Below are 26794 nucleotides of genomic sequence, written 5' to 3'. Positions count from 1 at the left end.
GGGTCCCAGGGACTGCGGGGTGCCAGCAGGGCGGCTTCTGGTTTTTTCCCACGCGTGTAAATAAGATTCAGCTTTTCGTTGCTGCTGCCGCCGTTGCCGCCCTTTGCCCCTGCTGGTGCTCGAGGAAACCTGGGCGAAGAGGGAGCCCTGCCCGTCTGGGCAAAACGGGCAGCGGGCAGGTGATTTCCCGCTTTGGGTGTCTGCTCCCCGAGCCCTGTTCGCGATGGGCATCCAGCTGCTAGCTCCGAAGGGGAGGGGGGATGCTCGGAGCAGGAGTTGCTGCCTGGCCGCCAGCCTACCTCCCAGGGTTGGCGTTGCGGGGGCAAACGGGATCTCCTTCGCATCCGGGAGGAACGGCGGGGACGCAGCCTTCCGCCAGGGGGCAGCGGAGGGTTCCTTTTCGGCGTCCCTTTGCTGCCCTCTAGCGGCCGTTCGGTGCTCTCGCAGCTCGGGCACGGCCGCCCTGGTTCTCCCGCGAGAGACAGAGAGGGAGAAGGGATGCCGGAAGTGTCGGCCCGGCGTTCTGCTACACCGTCTATCTCTAGAGACTCACGCTGGCGCCGGCGCTGGCGCTGTGCTGGGAAACCGGTCCCCTTCCGCCCTTTTTCGTCTTCGGGCCAATCAGAACTGACCTCCCCCGTCCGCCTCGGAATGATTGGACATTCCGGAGGAGGGGGCGGCCCGCAGGGCGCCGCTGCGCATGCGCGGAGGGCGGAGCGGCGTGCAGTCGCGGGCGAGGCCATGGGGACGGTGCACGCGCGGGTAAGGGCTCGCCCGGCCGACCTTGGCGGCGCCCCTCGGAGCATGTGCAGAGGGCCCCGCGCCTGGGGGCCCGGCGGCGGGGCGGGCGGCGCGGGGAAGGGCCCCGCGTCAGAATCAGCCCCCCACGGAGGGAAAGAGGGAGGGCGGGCGGCGGCGGCTGAGCCGAGCGGCCTCTTCCAAACGCGGCGGAGCCCCGGGGGGCCTTCGGGCTGGACTTCCGCCGCGCCTTTGTTCCGCACGATCCAGGGCAGCGCGCGCCCCCGCCCCCGCCCCTGCGCCGCGTCCCCTGCAACAACCGCCCTGCGAGGTGGGCTGGGCGGGAGGGGCCGGCTCCTGCGCCGCTGCCCCCGGCCGGCTCCCCTTTGGGAAATGCCAATCATCAGATGCCAAATGATCAAACTTTAGCAAATGCCAATCATCAGATGCCAAATGATCAAACTTTAGCAAATGCCAATCATCAGATGCCAAATGATCAGATTTTAGCAAATGCCAATCATCAGATGCCAAATGATCAAACTTTAGCAAATGCCAATCATCAGATGCCAAATGATCAAACTTTAGCAAATGCCAATCATCAGATGCCAAATGATCAAACTTTAGCAAATGCCAATCATCAGATGCCAAATGATCAAACTTTAGCAAATGCCAATCATCAGATGCCAAATGATCAGATTTTAGCAAATGCCAATCATCAGATGCCAAATGATCAAACTTTAGCAAATGCCAATCATCAGATGCCAAATGATCAGATTTTAGCAAATGCCAATCATCAGATGCCAAATGATCAAACTTTAGCAAATGCCAATCATCAGATGCCAAATGATCAGATTTTAGCAAATGCCAATCATCAGATGCCAAATGATCAAACTTTAGCAAATGCCAATCATCAGATGCCAAATGATCAAACTTTAGCAAATGCCAATCATCAGATGCCAAATGATCAGATTTTAGCAAATGCCAATCATCAGATGCCAAATGATCAAACTTTAGCAAATGCCAATCATCAGATGCCAAATGATCAAACTTTAGCAAATGCCAATCATCAGATGCCAAATGATCAAACTTTAGCAAATGCCAATCATCAGATGCCAAATGATCAGATTTTAGCAAATGCCAATCATCAGATGCCAAATGATCAAACTTTAGCAAATGCCAATCATCAGATGCCAAATGATCAGATTTTAGCAAATGCCAATCATCAGATGCCAAATGATCAAACTTTAGCAAATGCCAATCATCAGATGCCAAATGATCAGATTTTAGCAAATGCCAATCATCAGATGCCAAATGATCAAACTTTAGCAAATGCCAATCATCAGATGCCAAATGATCAAACTTTAGCAAATGCCAATCATCAGATGCCAAATGATCAAACTTTAGCAAATGCCAATCATCAGATGCCAAATGATCAAACTTTAGCAAATGCCAATCATCAGATGCCAAATGATCAAACTTTAGCAAATGCCAATCATCAGATGCCAAATGATCAAACTTTAGCAAATGCCAATCATCAGATGCCAAATGATCAGATTTTAGCAAATGCCAATCATCAGATGCCAAATGATCAAACTTTAGCAAATGCCAATCATCAGATGCCAAATGATCAAACTTTAGCAAATGCCAATCATCAGATGCCAAATGATCAAACTTTAGCAAATGCCAATCATCAGATGCCAAATGATCAAACTTTAGCAAATGCCAATCATCAGATGCCAAATGATCAAACTTTAGCAAATGCCAATCATCAGATGCCAAATGATCAAACTTTAGCAAATGCCAATCATCAGATGCCAAATGATCAGATTTTAGCAAATGCCAATCATCAGATGCCAAATGATCAAACTTTAGCAAATGCCAATCATCAGATGCCAAATGATCAAACTTTAGCAAATGCCAATCATCAGATGCCAAATGATCAAACTTTAGCAAATGCCAATCATCAGATGCCAAATGATCAGATTTTAGCAAATGCCAATCATCAGATGCCAAATGATCAAACTTTAGCAAATGCCAATCATCAGATGCCAAATGATCAAACTTTAGCAAATGCCAATCATCAGATGCCAAATGATCAGATTTTAGCAAATGCCAATCATCAGATGCCAAATGATCAAACTTTAGCAAATGCCAATCATCAGATGCCAAATGATCAAACTTTAGCAAATGCCAATCATCAGATGCCAAATGATCAAACTTTAGCAAATGCCAATCATCAGATGCCAAATGATCAGATTTTAGCAAATGCCAATCATCAGATGCCAAATGATCAAACTTTAGCAAATGCCAATCATCAGATGCCAAATGATCAAACTTTAGCAAATGCCAATCATCAGATGCCAAATGATCAGATTTTAGCAAATGCCAATCATCAGATGCCAAATGATCAAACTTTAGCAAATGCCAATCATCAGATGCCAAATGATCAAACTTTAGCAAATGCCAATCATCAGATGCCAAATGATCAAACTTTAGCAAATGCCAATCATCAGATGCCAAATGATCAGATTTTAGCAAATGCCAATCATCAGATGCCAAATGATCAAACTTTAGCAAATGCCAATCATCAGATGCCAAATGATCAAACTTTAGCAAATGCCAATCATCAGATGCCAAATGATCAGATTTTAGCAAATGCCAATCATCAGATGCCAAATGATCAAACTTTAGCAAATGCCAATCATCAGATGCCAAATGATCAAACTTTAGCAAATGCCAATCATCAGATGCCAAATGATCAGATTTTAGCAAATGCCAATCATCAGATGCCAAATGATCAGATTTTAGCAAATGCCAATCATCAGATGCCAAATGATCAAACTTTAGCAAATGCCAATCATCAGATGCCAAATGATCAAACTTTAGCAAATGCCAGTCATCAGATGCCAAATGATCAGATTTTAGCAAATGCCAATCATCAGATGCCAAATGATCAAACTTTAGCAAATGCCAATCATCAGATGCCAAATGATCAAACTTTAGCAAATGCCAATCATCAGATGCCAAATGATCAAACTTTAGCAAATGCCAATCATCAGATGCCAAATGATCAGATTTTAGCAAATGCCAATCATCAGATGCCAAATGATCAAACTTTAGCAAATGCCAATCATCAGATGCCAAATGATCAAACTTTAGCAAATGCCAATCATCAGATGCCAAATGATCAGATTTTAGCAAATGCCAATCATCAGATGCCAAATGATCAGATTTTAGCAAATGCCAATCATCAGATGCCAAATGATCAAACTTTAGCAAATGCCAATCATCAGATGCCAAATGATCAAACTTTAGCAAATGCCAGTCATCAGATGCCAAATGATCAGATTTTAGCAAATGCCAATCATCAGATGCCAAATGATCAAACTTTAGCAAATGCCAATCATCAGATGCCAAATGATCAAACTTTAGCAAATGCCAATCATCAGATGCCAAATGATCAAACTTTAGCAAATGCCAATCATCAGATGCCAAATGATCAGATTTTAGCAAATGCCCAGTTATCCTGTTTTGGCAAACGCCCAACGGAGCCCTCGCTGTCTGGGGATGGGAAGAAGGGTTTATTCTTGACCGGCCCCGTTAAGAGCCGCTCTTGGGGCTTTGGCACCCAGAGCCAGACGCCGTGGCTGAGCCGCTGGGCCCTGGCTGGCCCGAGGAGGGAGCCCTGCCCGGTCTGCAGACGCCCTGCGCCCGTGCGGTGTGGTGCCATTCTGCCGCGGGTGACGTGGAAAAGGGGCCGGGGCTCCCGTCGCCCAGTCCCCTCAACCTCCTCCCTAGTCTGGGGCCAACGCGTGCCCGAGCACCGCCCGGCAGTGGGGCCCCTCGGCCCTTCCATCGCTTAAGGTCCAGTTAAGGTCCAGTAAGCGCTGAAAACTGAAGCCGAGGGTGGCGGTGAAGGAGCTAAGGGCACGAGAGCTAGGGGAAGAAACTGGGGTGCCCCCTTCCCTCGGTGCCCTCAGCACGGGCAAGTTGTGCTTCGTGGTTCATCCTGGGCTGCTCTGTAGACACGCCTGTTGCTGTCATCCGCGGCGTTCCTGCTTTTGTCAGTAGTGAAGACAGACAGTGATGCACACCTGTGTTGCCTGAACACAACTTTACTGCACACGGTTATGTCTTTTCACTGTAAGGAGTGGTGACGTTACACGGTTGATACGTAGGCGTGTTTTGGAAAAAAGAAACAGGCCCGTAATCCGGTAATGTATTGGATTGGTGAATCTCTATTTTCAGAGTTTGGAGCCTCTTCCCGCGAGCGGTCCTGATTTCGGTGCTATAGGTGAAGAAGCAGAACTCGTGGAGGTTGAACCAGAAACTAAGCAAGAAATTCTTGAAAATAAGGATGTGAGTATGAGGACTGCCTGCCTTCCCCTAGGTTAAGTACCCGTACGTGATAAAAATGACTGCTGGTGCAAATAAATGCATCTTAAAAGCAGCTGTGCCTGATTGACTGAAATAAACTTGTCCTTTTATGCGAAACCTTGCATGAATTCAGCCAGGCTAACATGTAGGTAAGTAATTTTTTTAAAAAGTAATTAAAATCTTAAAACAGTTACCTCTTTTGAGAAGATACAGGAAAAGCTAAGTTGATGCATTTGACGCGTTTACATATCGGAGGCATTTTGGTTAGTATAACTTACAAAAATAAAATTCTGTGCTTTAAAAGGACTGAGGACCTTGGAGCAATTTAAAAACATTGGTCTTCTCGCCAGAATTGTTTAGTTTAGACCAGTGTTGTCCAAACTTGGCCACTTTAAGATGAGTGGACTTCAACTCCCAGAATTCCCCAGCCAGCCATGCTGGCTGGGGAATTCTGGGAGTTGAAGTCCACTCATCTTAAAGTGGCCAAGTTTGGACAACACTGGTCTAGATAAAGGGTATTCCCAACTTTTAGGTGGAGGAGGGTCCACTTAGTACTTAATGCATCTCTTCACAAAATCTGTGACAAAATCTTCATTCCGATGGGATCATCGTGTAGTGATGCGATGATTTCTGACATCATTGCCAGTTGTTCAAATTTGTTACTTTGCTTTTCAGGTTGTGGTTCAGCATGTACACTTCGATGGCCTTGGAAGGACTAAAGATGATATCATCATGTATGAAATCGGGGAAGTTTTCAAAGCTAAAAACCTGATTGACGTGAGTACTGAAATTCCTTAACGTGCTTTCGGAAAATCTCAACAACTGCCATATATTGGCATCCTTGTTTAATTCTGTAGAAATTTCAGAAGACGATTGCTCAACGTGTGCGCCAAAATAATCTTGCAAAGCTTTTCTAAAAGTAAGTGTTTTGGAAGCAGGTGTTCAGCTGCATAAATTTGGGATTGTGGAAACATACTGAGTTTCTTTTCCGGTGGACACGGCCTTGAGTTTCAGGGGGGACTTATAACATGTAGTAGCCTGCAGAGCATATCAGTTTGAATTATCTCAAACTCAGCCCTCTCATTTGACTATGAAATGAGCTGCTCCAAGCATTTTAGAAGTGTTTCAAGCTTTTGCATATTTTCATTAAATTATAGGAGTCATTCTGCAGCTAACGGCAGTTTCTTTCTACAGCTTTTCTAGACTGCCATGATCTTTTCCTATCCCTTGAAGGGCGCTAGAAATTCTACATCTGATCTTGAAATCTGGACCAGTAAATTACCCAGTCAAATGTTTATATATAAACACAAATCTGAGAAAAGGGAACTGATTTTCCAGATAGTAAAGTTTCTCTGGGCAGTTGATTTTTTTTTTAATGGGAAGATAAGCCCATAATATGTAATCCAAAGAAATTAAAATCTGATTTTGTAAAAGTTCCTGTACAGTAGTTTAGAAACCCCATTTCTTTTATGAGAATGCAGAGCTCACTGAGTTAGTTTTATTAATTGGCACCAAATGAATGGGTGTCCATTTGACACATCAGTGTGGGGAACACTTGCAATCATTTGGTTATGTTTCGAGATGCAAAGCTAAACCTTTTATGCCCTGAAGGTGATGAGGAAATCACATGAAGCTCGTGAAAAGCTCCTCCGCCTGGGAATTTTTAGACAAGTAGATGTCCTAATTGATACATGTCAAGGTAATGATCTGTTTCTCTTTGTGTCTTAGTTGTCATTTGAAACACGTGCTTTGTGTCATTGTTCACTGCTCTTTGTTCAATCTACTTTAGAGCAAATCTTCCCAAAATCACATAGTGCAGAACAGAATAGAATAGAACTTGGTGTCTTTGGTTCTGCAAAATAAATTTCATACTCTGTGATGGGAATTTGGGGAGTGTGATTTTCATCGCTGTGTTTTTTTAACTCAGTTTGTAACTGAGAGAACCAAAGTGGATTTTAAGCAAACAGTGATGGATGAGAACCAAAAAGACATGAGCATTTAGAAATTTCTTAAGAAAAGAGAGAGGGTGCTCCTTTTATATCGAAGACCGTGGCTGCCCAAGAGTGCTAACGGAACTTTTAGCTTGGCTCAATTTAATGCTTTTCTATTTGCTCCTTTGGAGAGCAGGTTTCAAAACCTGCTCATCCTCAAATGACATTTCTCCTGAATCAGCTGAAGCGATTAGTTACAGGCTGTTGCGTTGCTCCCTGGATGGAGAAATCTGAAAGGTCCTCATTAACAAGAGGTTCAAGACGAGACAGGTAGAAGGTGGGGAGGAGCAGCACATCCAACCTTTTTGCTCTCAAGGTCTGTGATCAGATTATTACAGGAGAGAGTAGATTGTTTGCTTTTTCAACACACTTGAATTGCAGAAAAAGAATAGCGCTTCTTAAAATAATGATAGTTCGGTCCTGATTATAGTGTTGTTTTTTCCTCTTTTGTCTGTTCACGGCTAAATCTTTTAAATTGCCAGTCTTGGAGTGAATCTACAAATAAAAGTCAAATGAAATAAAAATAAAGAGTGCAGTTTGCACACAGTAGTAAGGCACAGCTAATTCCAGGGCCCAAGTCAAGGGATGAGTTCCCCCCCGCTTGTAAAGATGTCGGATTGGAAGCACCATCTCTCTGCTGAGGACCGAAGCAATCGCAGAATTCATCCTGCACTTGCAGGGGTGAATGTGCAGAAGGAGGGTGATAGGAACGCGCGGAAAGGCCAATCTCGTGGGTTGTCTTTCCTCCGTAGTGTGCAGCTTGCCTGTCACCCGCGTGCCCGTTTTGCCCAGTTCAATAGTCTGGCTAACTGCCATTGGGTATTTCTTACCTGTAGTGGTATCCGGTTTGTCCACATCAGTTTTAAGTTCTTATATTAAAAAACATACATTAAAAAGATCAGTGTTAGAACTTTCCTTGAAAGTTCCGTAGTGTTTCTTAAGGAAGCAAAAACCAGTAACAGGTGGAAACTTTTTACTAGGGATCAGTGTTTCGACGGACGATGTCAGAGCTTGAGCCTTGTGGGGGTCATGCTTGGAATCAGACAGCCCGTACCGAGAGTGGGAAATCCGGTGCCCCCTCGGGGTGGCTGCCCTCAGCTCCCAGCTACCGCATGACTAGAGTCGGGGAGGCGAGGGGTCAGGCGTCTGGAAGTCCATAGCTTTCCCATCTGAAATGTAAAAGAGAAGGCGTGACTTCAGCCTGGGTCACTACTACTGTGAGCCAAGCCTGTGGTATCACTGGGACAAGTAAATCATGACTAGCTTGCCTAGTTTTGACGTTAAAAATTCTGCGTTATTAAATCTGAATCTGTCCCACTGTTCAGACGGTGCCTGTTTTTTTAGCAAGGTTGTCAACACTGTTGTCTTTACTAATAGATGCACATATGTGTGGGTTTAGGCGATGAGGCTCTTCCAAATGGGTTAGATGTAACCTTTGAAGTAACAGAACTGAGAAGATTAACTGGAAGTTACAACACCATGGTTGGCAATAACGAAGGAAGCATGGTAGGTTTTGTCTCACTGGTTGCTGCTCTGTGTCAGCTGTGAAAAATGATATCTGTGTCGTTCCGATATAAACATGATTTGACTTCGTTTTGAGAAAATAGCCCTTCCTATTGTACCCTGTCCACTTTTCTGGCTTATTCTGTAATTACTTAGAAATGCGAGTTCTCTGCTTTTAGATGACTCTACCTTATCTAAAAGAATAGAACAGGAAGTCGGCCTTTTATTGTCTGGAGGGAAGGAAGTTAGTTTTCTTGCTGATAATAACAAAACGATGAAAGTCTGATGTTAAGAATTGAAGAGTTGGATTTTCAAAATTGCAGGGGAATGAAAGTCTAAAAAAGGGATAAAGTAGTGGAGAACGTGTATGTATCTGCCACAGACTGGTTGTCCATCTATCACACTTTACAGGTCCTTGGACTCAAACTGCCTAATATCTTTGGGCGTGCTGAGAAGGTGACGTTCCAGTTCTCCTACGGCACCAAGGAAACTTCATATGGTCTCTCTTTCTTCAAACCCCAGCCTGGTCACTTTGAAAGAAAGTAAGACTTTTAAAATAGGCGAAGGGTGGAATGCTGTGTGCATCTATTTTAGAGTTTCTTGGACTAAAGTTCCCATTAGATCAGTGTTTCTCAACCTTGGCAGCTTGAAGATGTGTGGACTTCAACTCCCAGAATTCCCCAGCCAGCAAAGCTGGCTGGGGAATTCTGGGAATTGAAGTCCACGCATCTTCAAGTTGCCAAGGTTGAGAAACACTGCATTAGATCAAGGGAGCTTATTTCCAAATAAGCATATGTGGGCGGCCCTTTAAGTTTTTGTAAGTTTAGAGAGACTTTTCTTCAGAGTAAGTACGGTCATTGATCGCTTTTTTCCAGATGGCACCAATTCTCAGCCCCTTTTTTTTCTTTCATTGTAATAAAAGGTCAGTTGATCTCAGCTTTCCTGACTCTCTTTGCTAGTGGGCAAGTTCTAGCATCATGCCTTGCATTTTAATTACAGTGATACCTCGGGATACGAACGCCTCTGCTTGCGAATTTTTCGGGTTACGACCAGCTCTGGCCCCAAAATTTTACCTCGGTTTGCGAACTCCGCCTCGGGGTACGAGCCATTTTCCGCCCGTGCCACGTGGTCCGCGGCCATTTTCTGCCCGTGCCACGTGGTCCGCGGCCATTTTCTGCCCGTGCCACGTGGTCCGTGGCTGTTTTTCCGGCCCTGCCGCGTGGTCCGCGGCCGTTTTCGCGCCGCGCCGGGCCGTTTTCACGCCGCGCCGCGCTGCACCCGGCCATTTTCGCGCCGCACCACGCCGCGCCCGGCCGCTTTCCGTGTGGTCCGTGGACGCCAGAACGGATTAACGGTAATTACATTGAACCTTATGGGAAATTGCCTCGGGTTGCGACCAAATTCAGGCGGAGGGCGGAACGGATTAACCGGATTTACATTGAACCCTATGGGGAAATTTGCCTCGGGGTGCGACCAAATTCAGAGGGCGGAACGGATTAACCGGATTTACATTGAACCCTATGGGGAAATTTCCTTCGGGTTACGACCAACTCGGGATACGCCCAGAGTCACGGAACGGATTAAGTTCGTATCCCGAGGTACCACTGTATTTATATTAAAGGAAAAGACGGCATCGGTGGCCCTTGTAAGATACAAAACTATTCCGCAAACAACCCTCTGCTGGGAGAAGAAGAGACTAGAAATAAACTTAAGTGTCCTTAAATAGATGTTTTAGCAGAAACCTTGAGCAAGATTTTAGTTATTTTTATTTATTGCCAAAGATATCTTAGGGGAAAAAAAATCATGTTTCTGAACCAATAAACCAGTTACAGTGTAGGATCCAGGGCCTGCATGGCTGCTTGTCTTATCCATACAACTGCCTTAAAATCAAGTTCAGAACTCTTCCTTAAAGATTTAGCTTTGGCCAAAGGGAGTTTTTCTTCCAACAAAAATGAGTAATACTTTCCAAAGATATTTTCCACATCCGCCTTGTGGGACTAATTCCCTATGTCCTGAATTCAAGATTATATTGTAACTTGTTGTGAAGTACGTTGTGCTCCGGGGGTTTGTTTTCTGACATGGGTGAACTTTTAAAGGTACAAATAGATGTAGGATTGTGTAGCTGCTCTTTCTTGTTACAAAGACCAGTCACATGCTGTCATGCTCAGAAATCCTGGCAAGATAACTTGAGGCTGCATCCTGCGTTATATGAATGATTCTTCTTTTTCTTTTCTGTGGTCTGGATGGTATCTAATCCCTAGCACAGATCTGAGTGATAAACAGATTACAGGCAGGGAAGATTCTGTTCTGTGGGTAAAGGCCGTTGTGTTCCCGGATACCATTCCTGGTACCCTCCAGATATTTTGGATATCTTTCATCATCTGACCAAGAGCTTAATTCTGTTACTTAAGCCCTGTCTTTGTAAACATCCCGTCTCTTCCGTGATGGAAAAACATTTCTTTTGCTACTACCAAGCTTGCTTTTTAATTACACTGGCACAGTCTACAAATAGTTGTGCCCACAAACTAAATGAATACAAATATCTGAGCTATTAACATTCTACGAGATACTTAAGATTATTAAGCATTAAATTGCTGGCTCCTCTTTTTAAACTATAAGCTTTTTGCTTTTAACCCTGACGTTAAATTACAAAAAATGGGAACTGTCAACACAACCGTAAGTTTTGTTCTTTCAGGTCACGTCCTTCATAGAGATAAAAGGAGCAAAAATGTCCTGCTCTGTCCTGCTGGTCAGGTGTAGGAGGCAGCTTCAGCTACTTTTGTGTTGGATTTTTATTGCATTTTTTGTTATTCCATTATATTATTATGTCTTGTTTGTTTCTAGCTTTTCTTTCAATCTGTACAAAGTAACTGGACAATTTCCTTGGAGTTCCCTTCGTGAAACTGACAGAGGAATATCAACCGAAGTCAATGTAGGTAAAATAGCACCTCTCGTCTGCTAGCTGGTGGAGAACGATGAGTGCTGGGATGGCCCAGTGCTTTGGGCTGGATTTTAGAAAAGTGGTTTAGAGTTAGTGACAAACACCTGTCTGCAGCTCCTTAAAGCGGCTGTTTCTTTTTCTGAGATTCTGACCCTGGGAAAAGACGCAGCCTTTTTAAAGAGTAGAGGGCAGATGCTACATTTGTGTTCCCGTGGGCTCTGAAGCACCAGTTTGGTGCTGCACAGCCCTAATGTCACAGCTTCCCTGGTGACTGTCCTGCCTGCTGCCTGTCCCACATCAGGTTCTCTTCGCTGAGCTTTTGGCAGATTGCAGAGAATCCCGCAGAGAGCTGCGCTTCGTGTTAGATGTGACCGACAGCATTTCCTGCTTCTGTATAATTTCATTTTTTGCTGCTGTGTTGCAACAAATTGGGATGGGGTTAGGCAATGACGGCTGATCTTCTCACTGATCCTCGCACCTGCGCAGTTTTCTGAATTTAGCAAATTGTGGCTTGTTTCTCAACATTTCATTTTGAGGGGAGCTCCTAGAGTTGGCTGATATCTGCTCTTCATAAATGAAGTCATCCTGTGGCCCCATCGGTGGTGGGAGGCTGGTGCTTGATCTCACAGCAACTAGTAGTCCATCGCGGAGACTCGTCTGAGCGATCTTGTACCTGAAGCACAGAACGGCAAGCTTGTTTGCCATCTTTTATGGAATCAGCGCCCCTAGGTTTCAGATTAAAAACACAGCATTAGCAGCATCTTCTGCATTTCGTTGGTTCTGCTAGATCCTCAGCGGCTGCGTCAGTAAATGCACTGGCTGAGATCACACATCGCACTCAGCCATGATGTGTTTGCATTGTGTGATCTTGTCTCTTGGGATTCATAACCCACATCTTCCACAGAAAATAGGTGTTCCCCAAAATACTTTACCAGTACCCAATTCCTTGAATTCATTGCAATGCCCCCTTGCCAGTTCAAGAGGGGCATTCGTCTCCTTTTTTTGCAGTGGGCTTTGTGGTGAGTTCTGAACTGCCCAGAGCAGCCCCTCAACCAGATTGACCCCTGATTTCTGTCTTGAGGTTGAAGCTAATAAACGCAACAGAACTGTATTTGCATTGTCTCTTGGAGTTCTTTGGGCCGAACCTGACATCAATCTCCCCAGACTCAACCCTAGTTCCCAAGCCAGTCAGCCACAACACCGTGGATTCCTCAGGGACATGCCAGCCTCATCTTCTTGAACTTCCCACGCTCCTGTTGGAGGCTAAGGACACGCTTATCTCCCTGAGCCTGGCCTTCATAACTCCATTGCATTACAGCATGCTTATCATGTGATCCTGGAGAAATCAAATCATATAATACTGTGCCTTCTACAGGGATCTTCGTAGGAGTTAGTTTTTGCCCCTCCTAAGCCAACATCTGGCAGAACTGATGAGATTATTGATAGGCTGCTCCTTTCAGATACGAAACACTCCAGCACCTATATGATAGCCAAATATTCTGTACTGCATTGAGAATATAGATTATGCAAGCATGATCAACAGTTGTGTTACTGCTGTGTATATTTTCATAATTTTGCTGATTGTTGATCATAAATACATTCATCTTGTGTATGTGAATCCATGTTTCAGTCTATACAGGTGAAACTCGAAAAATTAGAATATCGTGCAAATGTTCATTTATGTCAGTAAGGCAACTCAAAAGGTGAAACCAATAAATGAGATAGACGCATTACATGCAAAGCGAGATATGTCAAGCCTTACTTTGGTATAATTGTGATGATTATGGCATACAGCTTATGAACACCCCAAATTCACAATCTCAGAAAATTAGAATATTACATGACATCAATAACACAAGGATTGGAAATAGAACAATATCGGACCTCTGCAAAGTATAAGCATGCATGTGTACTCAGTACTTGGTTTGGGCCCCTTTTGCAGCGATGACTGCCGCAGTGCGGCGTGGCATGGATGCTATCAGCCTGTGGCACTGCTGAGGTGTTAGGGAAGACCAGGATGCTTCAATAGCGGCCTTCAGCTCCGCTGCATTGTTCGGTCTCATGTCCCTCATCTTTCTCTTGGCAATGCCCCATAGATTCTCTATGGGGTTCGGGTCAGGCGAGTTTGCTAGCCAATCAAGCACAGTCATCCCATGGTCATTGAACCAGGTTTTGGTACTTTTGGCAGTGTGGGCAGGTGCCAAGTCCTGCTGGAAAATGAAGTCAGCATCCCCATAAAGCTCGTCTGCGAAAGGAAGCATGAAGTGCTCCAAAACCTCCTGGTAGACGCAAAACCTCCTGCATTGACCCTGGACTTAATGAAGCACAGTGGACCAACACCAGCAGATGACATCGCTCCCCAAGTCAACACAGACTGTGGAAACTTCACACTGGACTTCAAGCATTGTGCATTGTGTGCCTCTCCATTCTCCCTCCAGACTCTGGGTCCTTGGTTCCCAAATGAGATGCAAAAGTTGCTCTCATCAGAAAAGAGGACTTTGGACCACTGGGCAACAGACCAGTTCTTTTTTTCTGTAGCCCAGGTAAGACGCTTCTGACGTTGTTTGTTGTTCAGGAGCGGCTTGACAAGAGGAATACGACATTTGAAGCCTATGTCCAGGATCCGTCTGTGTGTGGTGGCTCTTGATGCACTGACTCCAGCCTCAGTCCACTCCTTGTGAAAGTCCCCAACACTTTTGAATGGCCTTTTCCTGACAATCCTCTCCAGGCTGCGGTCATCCCTGCTGCTGGTGCACCTTTTTCTACCACACTTTTCCCTTCCACATAACTTTCTATTGATGTGCTTTGATACAGCACTTTGGGAACATCCAACTTCTTTTGCAATTACCTTTTGGGGCTTTCCCTCCTTATGGAGGGTGTCAGTGATGGTTTTCTGCACAACTGTCAGGTCAGCAGCCTTTCCCATGCTTGTGATTCCTACTGAACCAGCCTGAGAGACCATTTAAAGGCTCAGGAACCCTTTGCAGGTGTTCTGGATTCATTAGCTGATTAGAGTGGGACACTTTGAGCCTAGAATATTGAACCTTTTCACACTATTCTCATTTTCTGAGATTGTGAATTTGGGGTGTTCATAAGCTGTACGCCATAATCATCACAATTATACCAAAGTAAGGCTTGACATATCTCGCTTTGCATGTAATGCGTCTATCTCATATATTGGTTTCACCTTTTGACTTGCCTTACTGACATAAATGAACATTTGCACGATATTCTAATTTTTTGCATTTCACCTGTAAATTCAATCTGCTTCACATTTGCTCCACAAGCAAATAAAGGGGAGATGCAGAAAATTTGTAGTAGTTTTCCTCATTCAAAGTCTGAAATTATTTATTTCAAAGTTTCCTATATGGAAGACCAACCACACACTAAAATGGGAAGGTGTCTGGAGAGAACTGGGCTGTCTTTCAAGAACTGCCTCATTTTCTGTTCGAGAAGAAAGTGGACACTCGCTCAAGTCTTCTGTATCTGTAAGTTTTTTTTAAAAAAGTGAACATTAAAATTCATGTTTGTTTGTTTAATACAGGTTGCTAAATGGTGTCTATTTAATATGGTAGATGAGGTTAACTGCCTAGTGCTGAAATAAGATAAATAGGATGGCTATTGCTCATTCTTGTCATAATAAAAATTCTAATCTACTGGGTTCTGCAGAATTATGGAGAAGTTTAATTTAAAATTGCCAGAGAAGTCCAATTTCTTCCTTTTGAAGCCCTCCTAAACAATGAAATAAATAACAATAGATCCCAAGTAAAGTTTTCTCAACCTGCAATGTTAGCATTTAATTCCTGTCTTATAAAACTTCATACTTTGTTTCTGTTTATAGCATGCCATGGTAATTGATTCTCGAAACTCTTCAATCTTGCCTAAACGAGGAGCTTTGCTGAAGATAAATCAGGTATTAATTCCTCGCTAACTATAAGTTTCATTATAACATGCAGAAAAGCTAAGTTCTGCATTTAGATACGAAAAAATGGAAAACCCAAATACAGAACGGAGAGATCTGATCTGGCAGTTTTTTTTTTTTTTAATTATTATTTGTGCCTTCAAGTCAGTGTTGACTCCTAGCGACTGCCTGGACAAGCCCCTGCAGTTTTCTTAGCAAGATTTTGAAAGTGGTTTGCCATTGCCTGCTTCCTAAGGTGGAGAGAGAGTGACTGGCCCAAGGTCACCCAGCTGGCTCATGCCTCAGGCGGGACTCACCGTCTCCCGGTTTCTAGCCTGATGCCAACCACTACACCAGATCTGGTAGTAGTCTGTGAAAAAGGGAACTGTGAATCTTTGTCAACCACAAATTAAACATGAGCCAGCAGTGTGACACAGCTGCTAAAAAGGCCAATGCTATCTTGTGGTGCATTAAGAGAAGCACAGGGTCCAGATCATGGGAAGTAATTTTGTCATGTGTCCTGCTTGTCCTGCATCCAGTTCTGGGCACCACAGTCTAAAAAGGATATCGAGAGACTGGAATTCAGAGAAGGGGTGGAAACCTTATTCTTATAGGAATAGTTAAAGGATCTGAGTATGTTCAGCTTTCAGAAGAGAAGCCTGAAGGGGGATGGAATAAGTCTTCAGAAAACCTGAAGGGTTGTCACATAGAAGAAGACAGGAGAGGGCCCCAAACCATAGCTTAAAGCTCCACCGAAGGAGGTTCAGGCCAGACATCAGGAGGACCTTCCTGGCAGCTTGACTGTCAGCCGTGGGAATAGGCTCCATGAGCTGTGGTGAGTTCTCCTTCATTGGTGGTCTTCAAAGAGAGGCTGGGTGGTGGTTTCTCAGAGATGCTGTGCCGAGAGGGGGTTGGACTAGCTGGCCTCTAAAGTACCTTCAGCTCTTCGGTTCTGTCATCCTGTGCCTACTTTCTGCAACACGAAGTATGGCAGTGTGAATTCCTCCCCCCAGATAAATCACACCGTTTGGCGCTGTGTGCAGTTGAGTAGTTTTTGAAATAACTGTTCGTTTTCCTTTATAGCAGCACCAAATGTATTAGTTTAAAATCAACAGATTATTAGGTACCCAGTTTATTGACTCTGAATTCCCCCTCCCTTTGTTTTTCAGGAGCTTGCTGGATATACTGGTGGTGATGTGAGTTTTCTGAAGGAGGACTTTGAACTTCAGTTAAACAAGCGCCTCATATGGGATTCGGTAAGCCCTGCACTTCAGTCTTTTCAGTCCTTGTTCCTGGCAGTAAATGACTTTCCCATCCTAATTCTTCTAGAACGTCATCGCATCGCAAATCTAGGATTTTGATTTTTTAAGAATACTGAATTGCGCAATGCATAGGATCGAGTCCGTGGGTCAGTGTGAAATCAGTTCGTGGCTTACGCTGACACGCTCTTTCAAAGGGAGGAGCAGAGGTTATGACTTTGGGCGTGCCGTGAGTCAGTGCGAGATGGGGAGATTTCACTCATGCGTCTCTTGGACAGCTGCTGTTCCCTACCCCAGAACAGCAAACTCTTCTGAAAGCTAGAGCAGTTTCACAAGTATTTGGTTATATTGTAGTGGAGGTTTGGGGATGACTCGAAAGGTTACGTGGGGTCAGGCTTAGTTATTTTCAGGAGATTAAGAAACCGTTTGGAACCAGTTGTACGTTGCTGGGTATAGGTTGGTCCAGAAAATAATGTACGCTCACGTTTTGACTGACTTTTAAAAGTGGCCCCCGGGGAGCTTCAGCTTTTCGTCCTGCCTGCGTCTCCCTGGGAGGATCTGGCAGAGCATTTGGAGAGAGTCTGCGTGGGTGCAGATGTTCCACCTTTCCCATTGTTTTGAACGCACTGAAAACGCTTTTCTGCAATGAAAACGTGTTAAAAAAAGGAGTGGGTGCGCTAAAAAGCCAGTTTTTCAAACATTTTTGAATACTTGTCAAATGTTTTATTTTTATATATTCTGAATAGTAATAAATGCTTTTTATTTAAGAGTTTTCTGTTTCTCTGAAGGTTTTCTCAGCTTCTCTCTGGGGCGGAATGTTGGTTCCTATAGGAGACCGAGCATCTAGTATTGCAGACAGGTATGCTGGGCCGTTTGACATGCTTTGGACTGGATATTCCCGTCATTACAGGCAGCACATTTTGTAAATTCCCTTGACGTAGTTCGTACATCAGAAAAAATGCTTTTACGGTGGAGGTCCACAGAACTGATTCCTCCGCGTGGCATGATGTAGGAGTTTGCCACTGGGCTGCGTTACTTAAGCCAGGGTTTCCCAGCCTCAGCACCTTTCAGACTTCAACTCCCAGAATTCAATTCAAAGGTTGCTGAGACTTGAACCATGGAAGATGCCAAGTTAAGATCCACGAGAGCCAGCGGAGTTGTTGAAATGTCCCTTTGATTGGAGAAAAGGGACATTCCTGGGCAGTGGAAGCAGTCCACGTGCTTGTTGAAGGAGACCAACACAGTCTTTTTCCCCACAGCCCTCGCTGCAGAGACCCAGCATCTTGCCTCAGCCCCAGTGAAAGGAGCCCCCCTGCCTTGTCTGCAAGAGGCCTCCCTCTCTCACTTCCTCTCCCTTTGGGCTTCCAAACCTAGTTGCTCTTGCTTCGCCCTTGACTAGGATGGGTCAGTCCCAGTAAAGCACTTGTTATTGCCACCGACTCCCTCTCAGCCATGCCCTCATCTATCCTGCTAGTGTCTTGCCAATGTGCTGCAGAGCTGTGAACCCGTTTTGTTGCACGGCACCCTTGCTGCGAAGGGGGCCCAGGGAGGGGCGTTCCTCTCCCGCATACACTAGTCCGATTCTTCAGTGGAGAAAAAAATGGCATATAGATGGTAAATGGGGAAAGGGAACAGATGTTGCAGAAAGAAACAGGAATTTGGTGGGAACATTTTGATGAGGAATATTTGTAAAAGGGCAGTTGGGAAAGTTCAGCCCATATGCTTAGAAAAGAAGACTTCTTAAGAAATGTACCTCGTCATCAGTTAAATTAAGCCTTTTATCTCCCTGGGTTAAGAACGCCCAGGTTACAGATGACCCACAGTTAAGAACGGAGCCTTTTGTAGCAAAATTTGAGTTAAATTCAGAATAATTCAAGTGAAATACACAATGGTTCGAGTTCATTACACAATACTACTTCTACAGTGTTATACAATAATGTTCTGGCTTGCGTACAGATTCGAAATGTATTTCCAAGGTCTGGAAATGGAACTCGTTCTTAAACTGGGGACTATATTGTTTAAAAAAGTATTCTGGCCTAGGAAGAAGTAGAAGGGGAGTTCTGAGATGTTTTAAAAATGCAACTGCTCTTGGGGCCTAAGCCAAATAATGTAAGATGTTGGAGAAGGAAGAGGAGGAAAAATGCGTGCAGGAGAAGTGCCCTTGGAGTGCTGGTATCTGGCTGTTCTGCACGCATACAAAGTACTTTACACAAAGCATCATCCTTTGTCAAGAAAGCTTCTTTAGATTAATCCAGTGTTGTCCAAACGTGGCCACTTTAAGATGAGTGGACTTCAACTCCCAGAATTCCCCAGCCAGCCATGCTGGCTGGGGAATTCTGGGAGTTGAAGTCCACTCATCTTAAAGTAGCCAAGTTTGGACAACACTGGATTAGTAGGTCTGCAGTCTCAAATTCCCAGCTGCACCACCGCTGCACTTTTCTTTTCTTATGGTCTCCCTCCAGTCTCCTTTCTCAGAAAATAACTTTGGATGCTAGAAATCTCCTTGGCTGAGCATAAATTTTAGTGGAAGAGTCAGCAGGGAAGGAAGCCGCGAGCGGATTCTGCCTTTTCCTCTTCATGCTGTTTTGTGGGAAGCTGGCGTTGTCCAAGGCAGTTTCTTAGCGCTTCCGCAAATAACGGTTGTGTTGTGGCTCCCTTTGGAAGCCAGTTTTGGACTCGGTTCTGCCATTTGGTTTCTGTGGCATCTGGGCAGAGAGCTACCTTCTCACGTTCATTCTCCCTCTGCTTCCAGATGTGTGCGCCTGTGTGCACGTATCTGTATTGGCTGATTGGCCCAGTTGCTAGCAAAATCTGTAAGTCACGGTTAAGGGTGGGAAGCGTATGGGTGGGGAACTTCACAGGACGCCTTTAGGTGTTAGTTCTAGAGAAAGGTTGGAGCCTCTTTTCCAAAATTACTACTGGCATTGTTGCATTATTATTATTATTACAATTAGTAGTAGTAGCAACAGTAGTAGTATACTAATTCCCCAGCAAAAAATTGTTTCAGTTGTTAATCAGAAAGATTCCCTCTCTTTAAGGCAGTCCAGTGCTGTGGGTTTACTGCAGTTCTCTGTACTATTTAGGCTGCAAATGTACAGTGGGAAAAAATCGGTCAAAATCGCTGAGTCTGATACCCAAGTAGACATAAAGAGGATTACACGATAAAATGTTCAAATTGCAATGATTTGCTTGGCAGTTTGCAAGATAGACGGGTGTGCTGATGTTTCCCCGTTCTTGAACTTCTTTCTTTTTCCTTTAGATTTTATCTTGGTGGACCCACAAGTGTGCGCGGATTCAGTATGTACAGCATCGGGCCTCAAAGCGAAGGTGCGCGTTTCTTCAAGCAGTTGCTCGGCAGTCGCGTTAGGGATCAAGCAACTCTTGCTGAAAGGTTGCTTAACGTTTGAGCAGCTTTGCTTCTGAGCTATGAACCTCCATCCTGGGCTTGTCGGGAGGAGCCGTGGAAGTCACGATCTGGAGCCTGCCAGGGTTTGGGTAGGGAAAACAGGTTCCAACTCAAACAAGATGGAGCCGCTATCGTTTCAGAGGCTGACTGATTTCAGGACTGCGCCATCTTTGGCTCTGGATGTGGCTGTGCTCCCCAATTGGGATTCCTCCTGGGCTCTTGGATCCTGCTTCAAGAGCAGGCAGAGACGGTGACTGGGATGGCCTTTGCACAGCTGCGGCTGGTGTGTCCGTTGCAAAGTCACTTGGAAGTTGGTCACTCGCACCCTGGCTGCCTCTAGATCAGAGTATTCTAAGTTGCTTTACATGGGGCTGCCCTTGAAGATTACCCGGGAGCCTCAGCTGCTCCAGAGGACAGCAGCACATGGGCTTAGTGGTCAGTTACAGTCCTGCCATCTGATGCTGATGCTGTGAGAGCTGCACTGGTTACCGGTCAGTTTCCGAGTGCCGTTCAGAGGCTGTTTGCTGCCTCTGAAACCCTATCATGACTCGGGGTGTGGCCATCTCAGAGACTGCCTTTCCCCAGTCGTTTCTGCTTGCCCTGCCCAAACAGCTAGGGACGCCTGCGGGGAGATATGGGGGGACAGGGCCCAGGGCGGGCGTTCTCGGTGGCAGTTCCCCCCCCCCACCTTTGGAAGAGCTTGCCCCCTAAAGCAAGGATGGCCCCCCTCTCAGGCCTTCTGGACGCAGGTAGAAATCTGCCTCTGCCACAAGGCCTCTGGGATTCATTACAACCAGCACTTCTTTAGCTCATTAATACTAGTACCTACACTGGGGATTAGATTTTGGATTTTACCATTTTAACGAATTATACTGATGTTCTGTTTTATTGGTAAGTTCTGCCCAGAATTCTGCTCTGTTAATGACCGCCCTTAATAACTACTTTAAACTGCCCCATTTTCCCAAAATAAGAAATGCTGCTTGGTGCTGCTCCTTTATTCACAGCTTCCTACCTAGCAGTTTCGTGTTCTGCACTGGCTTTAATTTCAGAACAATCGTGCAGCTGCTGTTTGCTACGCGTGTATCAGCCCCTGCCTGAAACAGCGCATTGCCTTTTCTTGTGGGGCAGATACCTGTGCAATTTTCTTTCAGATGAAGAAGTTCTTGTTCGGACCCTTGCTTTGAAAAAACGTCTCTTGGATTTGTAACACGGCAAATATTTTATGCTGTTTTAGGCGATTACCTTGGAGGAGAAGCTTACTGGGCTGGGGGTCTGCATCTCTATACGCCTCTTCCTTTCCGGCCAGGCCGAGGTGGTTTCGGAGATCTCTTTCGAACACACTTTTTCCTCAATGCTGGCAATCTCTGCAACCTTAATTATGGTAAGGACTGGACTACTGCAATGCGCTCTACGTGGGTCTGCCCTTGAAGAGTGTTCAGGGGCTTCCGCTGCTGTAAAAGGCAGCAATGTGGGCAGTTATGTGTGCTTCTTGTCTGGTGCGCGTGACATCTCTGCTCTGCAAGCTGCACGGGTTGGGCCGATGCCTGTTTCTTGTCTGCCCATCTTGCTTCTAATTCTCAGGAGAAGGACCAAAAGCGCACCTTCGTAAGCTGGCCGAGTGCATCCGGTGGTCGTATGGTGGTGGCATAGTGCTGAGGCTTGGAAACATCGCTCGACTAGAACTCAACTACTGTATCCCCATGGGAGTACAAACCGGGGATAGGTACGCCAGTGTTTTTACGTCCAGGGTCTGTAGCTCAGAACACCCCTGTAGCCCTCTGATCCAACCACGTTTCAAGCTTGAGACAATCCCATTTCAAGTAGGAAACACCTGGAGGCGGACACTTCTGGAATGGTCCGGACAGCTGTTTTCCACTTGGAAGGACGTGTTTCTAATTCAAAATGTTTTGTATACCCCAGCCACTGGGCTAAAAGGAACTAGAGTTTCGGTTTGTTGTTCTTCTTCTTCATTTGACCTAAAACCATCTGACCTGGTTGTCTCCGGAATTGGGCCTTCCCTGTGAGAGCAGCAGCATGGTGCCAGCAGAGAGAAATGCTGCTTAACGTCCTGTGGAAAGTACAACTTTGATCCTGTCGTTATCTCTTCAGATTACGGAGTCCACAGGCTTGTATATGAGATGTAGAGAATTAGAGCTTTTTCAGTGACTATCAAGAGCACTCCATCATTCTGAAAAGTAAACGAATGCGCCATTCGAGATCGTGGCCCGATTGAGCAGCTTCCAGTCTTCAGGGGCTGTTGCACACAGAATAAATCGCCCCACTCCTTCACGAGAGAATATACAGAGGGGCTCATTTGATCCGCGAGAGAGATTGGTAAAACGCAGTTGCAGACACATTTGTCTCCTGTCCGCAGGAAGCATCCACAGCCTTTAGATTTTAGACTTACAACATTTGTTTTTATTATTCCTGGATGCTGGAAAAGTGAGTGAAAATGAGTAGCTCTGGGAAATAGATAATGATAAAATAAACCCACTGTGGTATTAAAAGTGGACCTGAAGATCAAACCCTTTAGCAAATGTATTCTTATTTTCCCTGGAGCTTTGAGCTGCCTTAGACAGAAGAAAGATCTTTTTGATGTTAATGTTACATCACTGGAAGTTAGAAATTTGGTGATCTGCCAGTTACTTTGATGTCAGCTGAAGACCATCTTCAACTCTGTTTTGTGTTGAGGCAGGCAGGCAGAACGGAGGCTGGAACTGTGTGTGTGAATTAGGTGGAGATGGGAAATCGAACGAGGTGTCGGCAGAATCTTTTGTGGCCCCCGGTCTGAATGCTCAGGCTTCGCGATGGAAGCTTGCCACAAATCTTTGTGTGTTTATTGAGGAGTGAGTTCGTTTCCTGAGTACTGCCTCTTGGGTCAGTACAAAAAGAATATCAGGCTTTTATCTTCTAGTGATTATTTGAAATAAAGGAATGAAACAAAATGTTTTGAATCTATTGGGGAAAAGAGCACATCGTATTTACACTTCTTTCCTTTGTTTTTCCAGAATATGTGATGGAGTCCAATTTGGAGCTGGGATAAGATTCCTGTAACATCCGTGTCCTTTGGCAGTGTTGGCCCCAAAGGAGCTGCTGAGTTCAGCTAGGCTATGGTGATATCCTAGATACATTTTTGTTGAAGTATAATTATGTATGAAGGATTAACTTCAATAAAAAATGGAAAAAGTATCTTTTACGTAGTGTTTTATCTTTGATACGTCAAAGATAATGTGACCTTTTCTGTGACATTCAGCCCAAGGCTTGACTTTGCCAGTCCTGATGCCATCTCCCCAGTGACTGACACTGAAATCTCAGCTTCCAGAAATTTCAGGAAGCTTCAGAAATCTCAACTTTCAGGAAGACATGAAGACCGTCTGGCAAGTCGCCACTCGACAAAGTGAATCGGCTTCCTCTCTGGAAACAGAGTGAAGGCAAGGAGTCCAGCCAGCTGCTGCTGCTTCTTGCTGACTTCGCTATGGAGACGGGGCGGCGGCAGGCCGCTTAAATACTTAGGTAATGGGCTGGTCTTTCTTTTTGAATAAATGCCTGTGAGGAGGAGGAACACGCTGCGCATAGCATTCAAATAGCATTCTTCGGGGTCAGTTTTTTAAAAAAAAATAACTCCAAGTCAGGAGTCTTGGTAGCACCTTTTCCAACTAACTCATTTTATTATTAAAAGGCCTGAGAACAAAAAGTGTCTATCACCATGCAAAGTTTGTATGTTGCCTAAAAATACTTATTTTTAGCGGCATTTTGTCAGCCCTATGAGGTTGACCAGATCAGGAACGTGACTCCACAGGATGACTAGAATGGAACTTCATTGAGATTGGCTCACATAGCAGACTCTTGCAAGTCTGCCTGTGTTTTCCCTCCCCTCCCCAGGGAATGCTGGGTGGGGGGCAGTCTGAGTAACACTTTCCTGCCCCCTGGGCTTAACAGCGGGCTTCTTCTGCCCCTTTTATTGTCCTAACAACTTCTGGACAGCTTCTCCCAGGTCATCTCCAGGGCTCCCTTTGGATTTCCTGCTCTTTGCCAAAGAAGAGTCCCAGAGCAGAGTGCCAAACGCAATGGAAGGTGGTTTAATTCCAGCAAGACAGTTCGTATCTTCTTTACGTTGACCGAAACATCCAACACTAAGTGGATTTCCAAAAATACGGCCATTTTTTAAAACCATCTTTCTTTCCATAAACCAGTGTGGTGTGTGAATTGGGTCTTTAGGTTACATCAAGAAAAAGGATGGTTTGGTTACTTCCGGACTGGACATGGCAGGATACATTAAGCAATAACTTTAGAAATCGCAGCTGATAATGAAATGGAGCTTTTTGATCATCAGAACTGCGTTCTCTCCCAACAGAAGACCCTCAGGGATACCAGTTTTGCATTTTGTTTAAGGCTCTTCCTTAAAGGATGAAAAGTCTTGGCTGGCCTTAGTGTCAGTTATTTCTACAAATGTCACTTTTGCACAAGCCCTTTTGCTGATAAATAAGCCTTCGTAAGAACGGGTTTTTCTGGCTGCTCTCCTGGAATTTTGGAATCCTTTGCCAAATTCAGGTGACTCCAGGGACATTTTCCCCCCCTTCTGTTCTGCCTTTGAAGAGTCTGTGAGAATGATGGCTTCATTTTACTCCCTTAGCAAATGCAGATGATGACTTTTAGTAAGTTTCAGTAGCTTCTTTCCACTAGAAAAATAAAAATGGTTTATATTTGTGAATGTATTGTTTCCTAATTTAAAACTGTCAGCTGCCCAGAGTCGTCTTAGTAAAATAATCAAATGTATAAAAGCAAGGAGTAAAAAAACCTGGTAAAATGTACTTCTAAGTTTCCTTTCAGAATGTAAGCTTGCGTGTTTTAGGTATTTAATTAAAGAGTCCCAGGTTTTGGATTACTCATTTTCCTAAATTATACAATAGATCGAGTTTCTCCTTTTGAAGAACATGCAATCCCCTCTAGATAGAAAATGCGAAATTTAGCCATGGCCAAACATCTGGTGAATTTGACAGAATTAAACAAAGATCTTGGAGAAGAGATTGCTTTCCGTTATTGTTTGAAAAGTAGCAGGTTCCAACTTTTGACAAGTTGTTCAAGATTAATCCAACTTTAGAATGTTGACAGCGGGAATTATATCTGGCTAATTTTATCTTTTAAAAAAGTAGTTTTCCAAACTACAGACAAATCAGGCCGCAGTGCTGATTCTCAACCAGTTGTAAGAGTGGGTTTCGTTATTTATGTGAAGAGGAAGCACGGTTTAGTAATTATCACTGTTAATACGTTTCATCTTATTGAAAAAATGAAACAAAACGTATCAGCTGAATCAAAAGTTGAAAGTAAATAATAGGTGCTTCCTTTATTTTTTCTTTTTTATATCCAATACTAGCATAAACCAAAATCTGTAGTTTGCATAAATTACAATGAAATTAGAAACATTAATCTTATTAAAGAAACAACATTTTATAAATAAATACCATTGTTGGAACAGGGACTGGGTGACCTCTCCAGTTCTAAAAGAAGCTTGTAATAAAGGCTCAAGGAAACAGAGGGAAGGTATGAACTTGGTATTTTCTGGGGAAATGCAGAAATCCTGCCTAGGCCACACCAGTCTGGCCGATGGCTTTCTGGAAGTTATTCCACGAAACTGGAAGCACGACCTGCAGGAAGCACCACAGGAGTGGTCCAGGGGAGGAAGACCACTCTGATCTCCTCTGGAACGCTGAATCCAAGAATGGGTTTTGCACGTCCCTATTGAGTCACCTTTTGGTTCCACACACCAAAAGTGTGGTGCGGGTAGAGCCAGTTTTCGCCTTCAGACGGATCTCGGGTTCTTCCTCCTCCTCTGAAGCCCGTCTCAAGAGTCAGACTCCTCTTCCGGACACAGGAAGCGCATATCCACCTACCAGAAAAAAACAGGAAGGCCGTATGCAAAGAATGGGGTCCTCCTCTCTGGCCAGAAGAGGCTTTAAAAAGCAGAACTCCTTGCTAGAAATTGTGACGACTATTCGTCTAGGTTTGATTACAACACACGTGTTGCTTTAAGGCGTGGTCGGGGGCAACACGCGTGCTCCCATGCACGCCAAAGGACTTTTTGGAGACTGAAACCCAGCACGGCGCAGTCTATACACAAGCACACAGCGATTGTATGTTTATGTATGTGTGTGTGTCGCACGCACTGTGTGTATATTTGTAAGGTGAAGATGTTGTGTACATGGAGCCTTACCACAGGCAGGATTTTTCATGGGGTGCACCGCCATTTAACGCAAAGTCGCCCCGAGGAAGAGCAACGGGGGGGGGGGATTCCCGTTTGCAATGCTGCGATTCCAGCAGCCTTCTGTTGCTCTGGTCCCTCACTCAGCTCGCTTTGCTCATTTTTACTCTGCACGTGGGCAGGAGAAGCATGGTCCTCGCATTCTTCTGCAACTTAAAGCAAAAGGTGACCCCGTCATGAAGAGCATGGATGAGCATCGATGTGCACATTCTTCCTCGGACTGCTAAAGCCTTGGCTCTCTCTGGCTATTTCCTTATAGGAGATACAGATTCTGGTCTTCTGACCGCTGCTGTGGCGCTATAATGCAAACTTGACGTTAGTCCACGATAGCAAAAAAGAAAGAAAAGAAAGAAAGGCTGGTCGCCTTTTTTCCCGCTAAATAAAACATTTCATGAAAGGGCTGAAGCTTCCTCTCGGTT

The 26794-nt window shown here is 44.8% G+C and overlaps 1 protein-coding gene across 1 annotated transcript; it reads left to right on the top strand.

Annotated features, from left to right (window-relative positions):
* Positions 1-679: 679 nt before the first annotated feature.
* SAMM50 (SAMM50 sorting and assembly machinery component) lies at positions 680-23305 on the top strand. Its single transcript, XM_007421485.4, has 15 exons — positions 680-762; positions 4987-5097; positions 5791-5892; positions 6727-6814; positions 8506-8612; positions 9021-9151; positions 11454-11541; positions 14910-15038; positions 15392-15463; positions 16621-16707; positions 17499-17569; positions 19970-20037; positions 21351-21497; positions 21698-21839; positions 23125-23305. The coding sequence occupies exons 1-15, from the start codon at positions 742-744 to the stop codon at positions 23168-23170; spliced, it is 1410 nt and encodes a 469-aa protein (XP_007421547.1). The 5' UTR covers positions 680-741; the 3' UTR covers positions 23171-23305.
* The last annotated feature ends 3489 nt before the right edge of the window (positions 23306-26794 follow it).

This window comes from Python bivittatus, unplaced genomic scaffold (genome assembly GCF_059951505.1).
Source record: "Python bivittatus isolate LINGU-HERP-01145 unplaced genomic scaffold, Pbiv_v1 ctg000010_np1212, whole genome shotgun sequence".
NCBI classification, from domain to species: Eukaryota; Metazoa; Chordata; class Lepidosauria; order Squamata; family Pythonidae; genus Python; species Python bivittatus.
The sequence above is the reverse complement of the archived record's forward strand: the minus strand, read 5'-3'. Positions and strand labels throughout refer to the sequence as shown.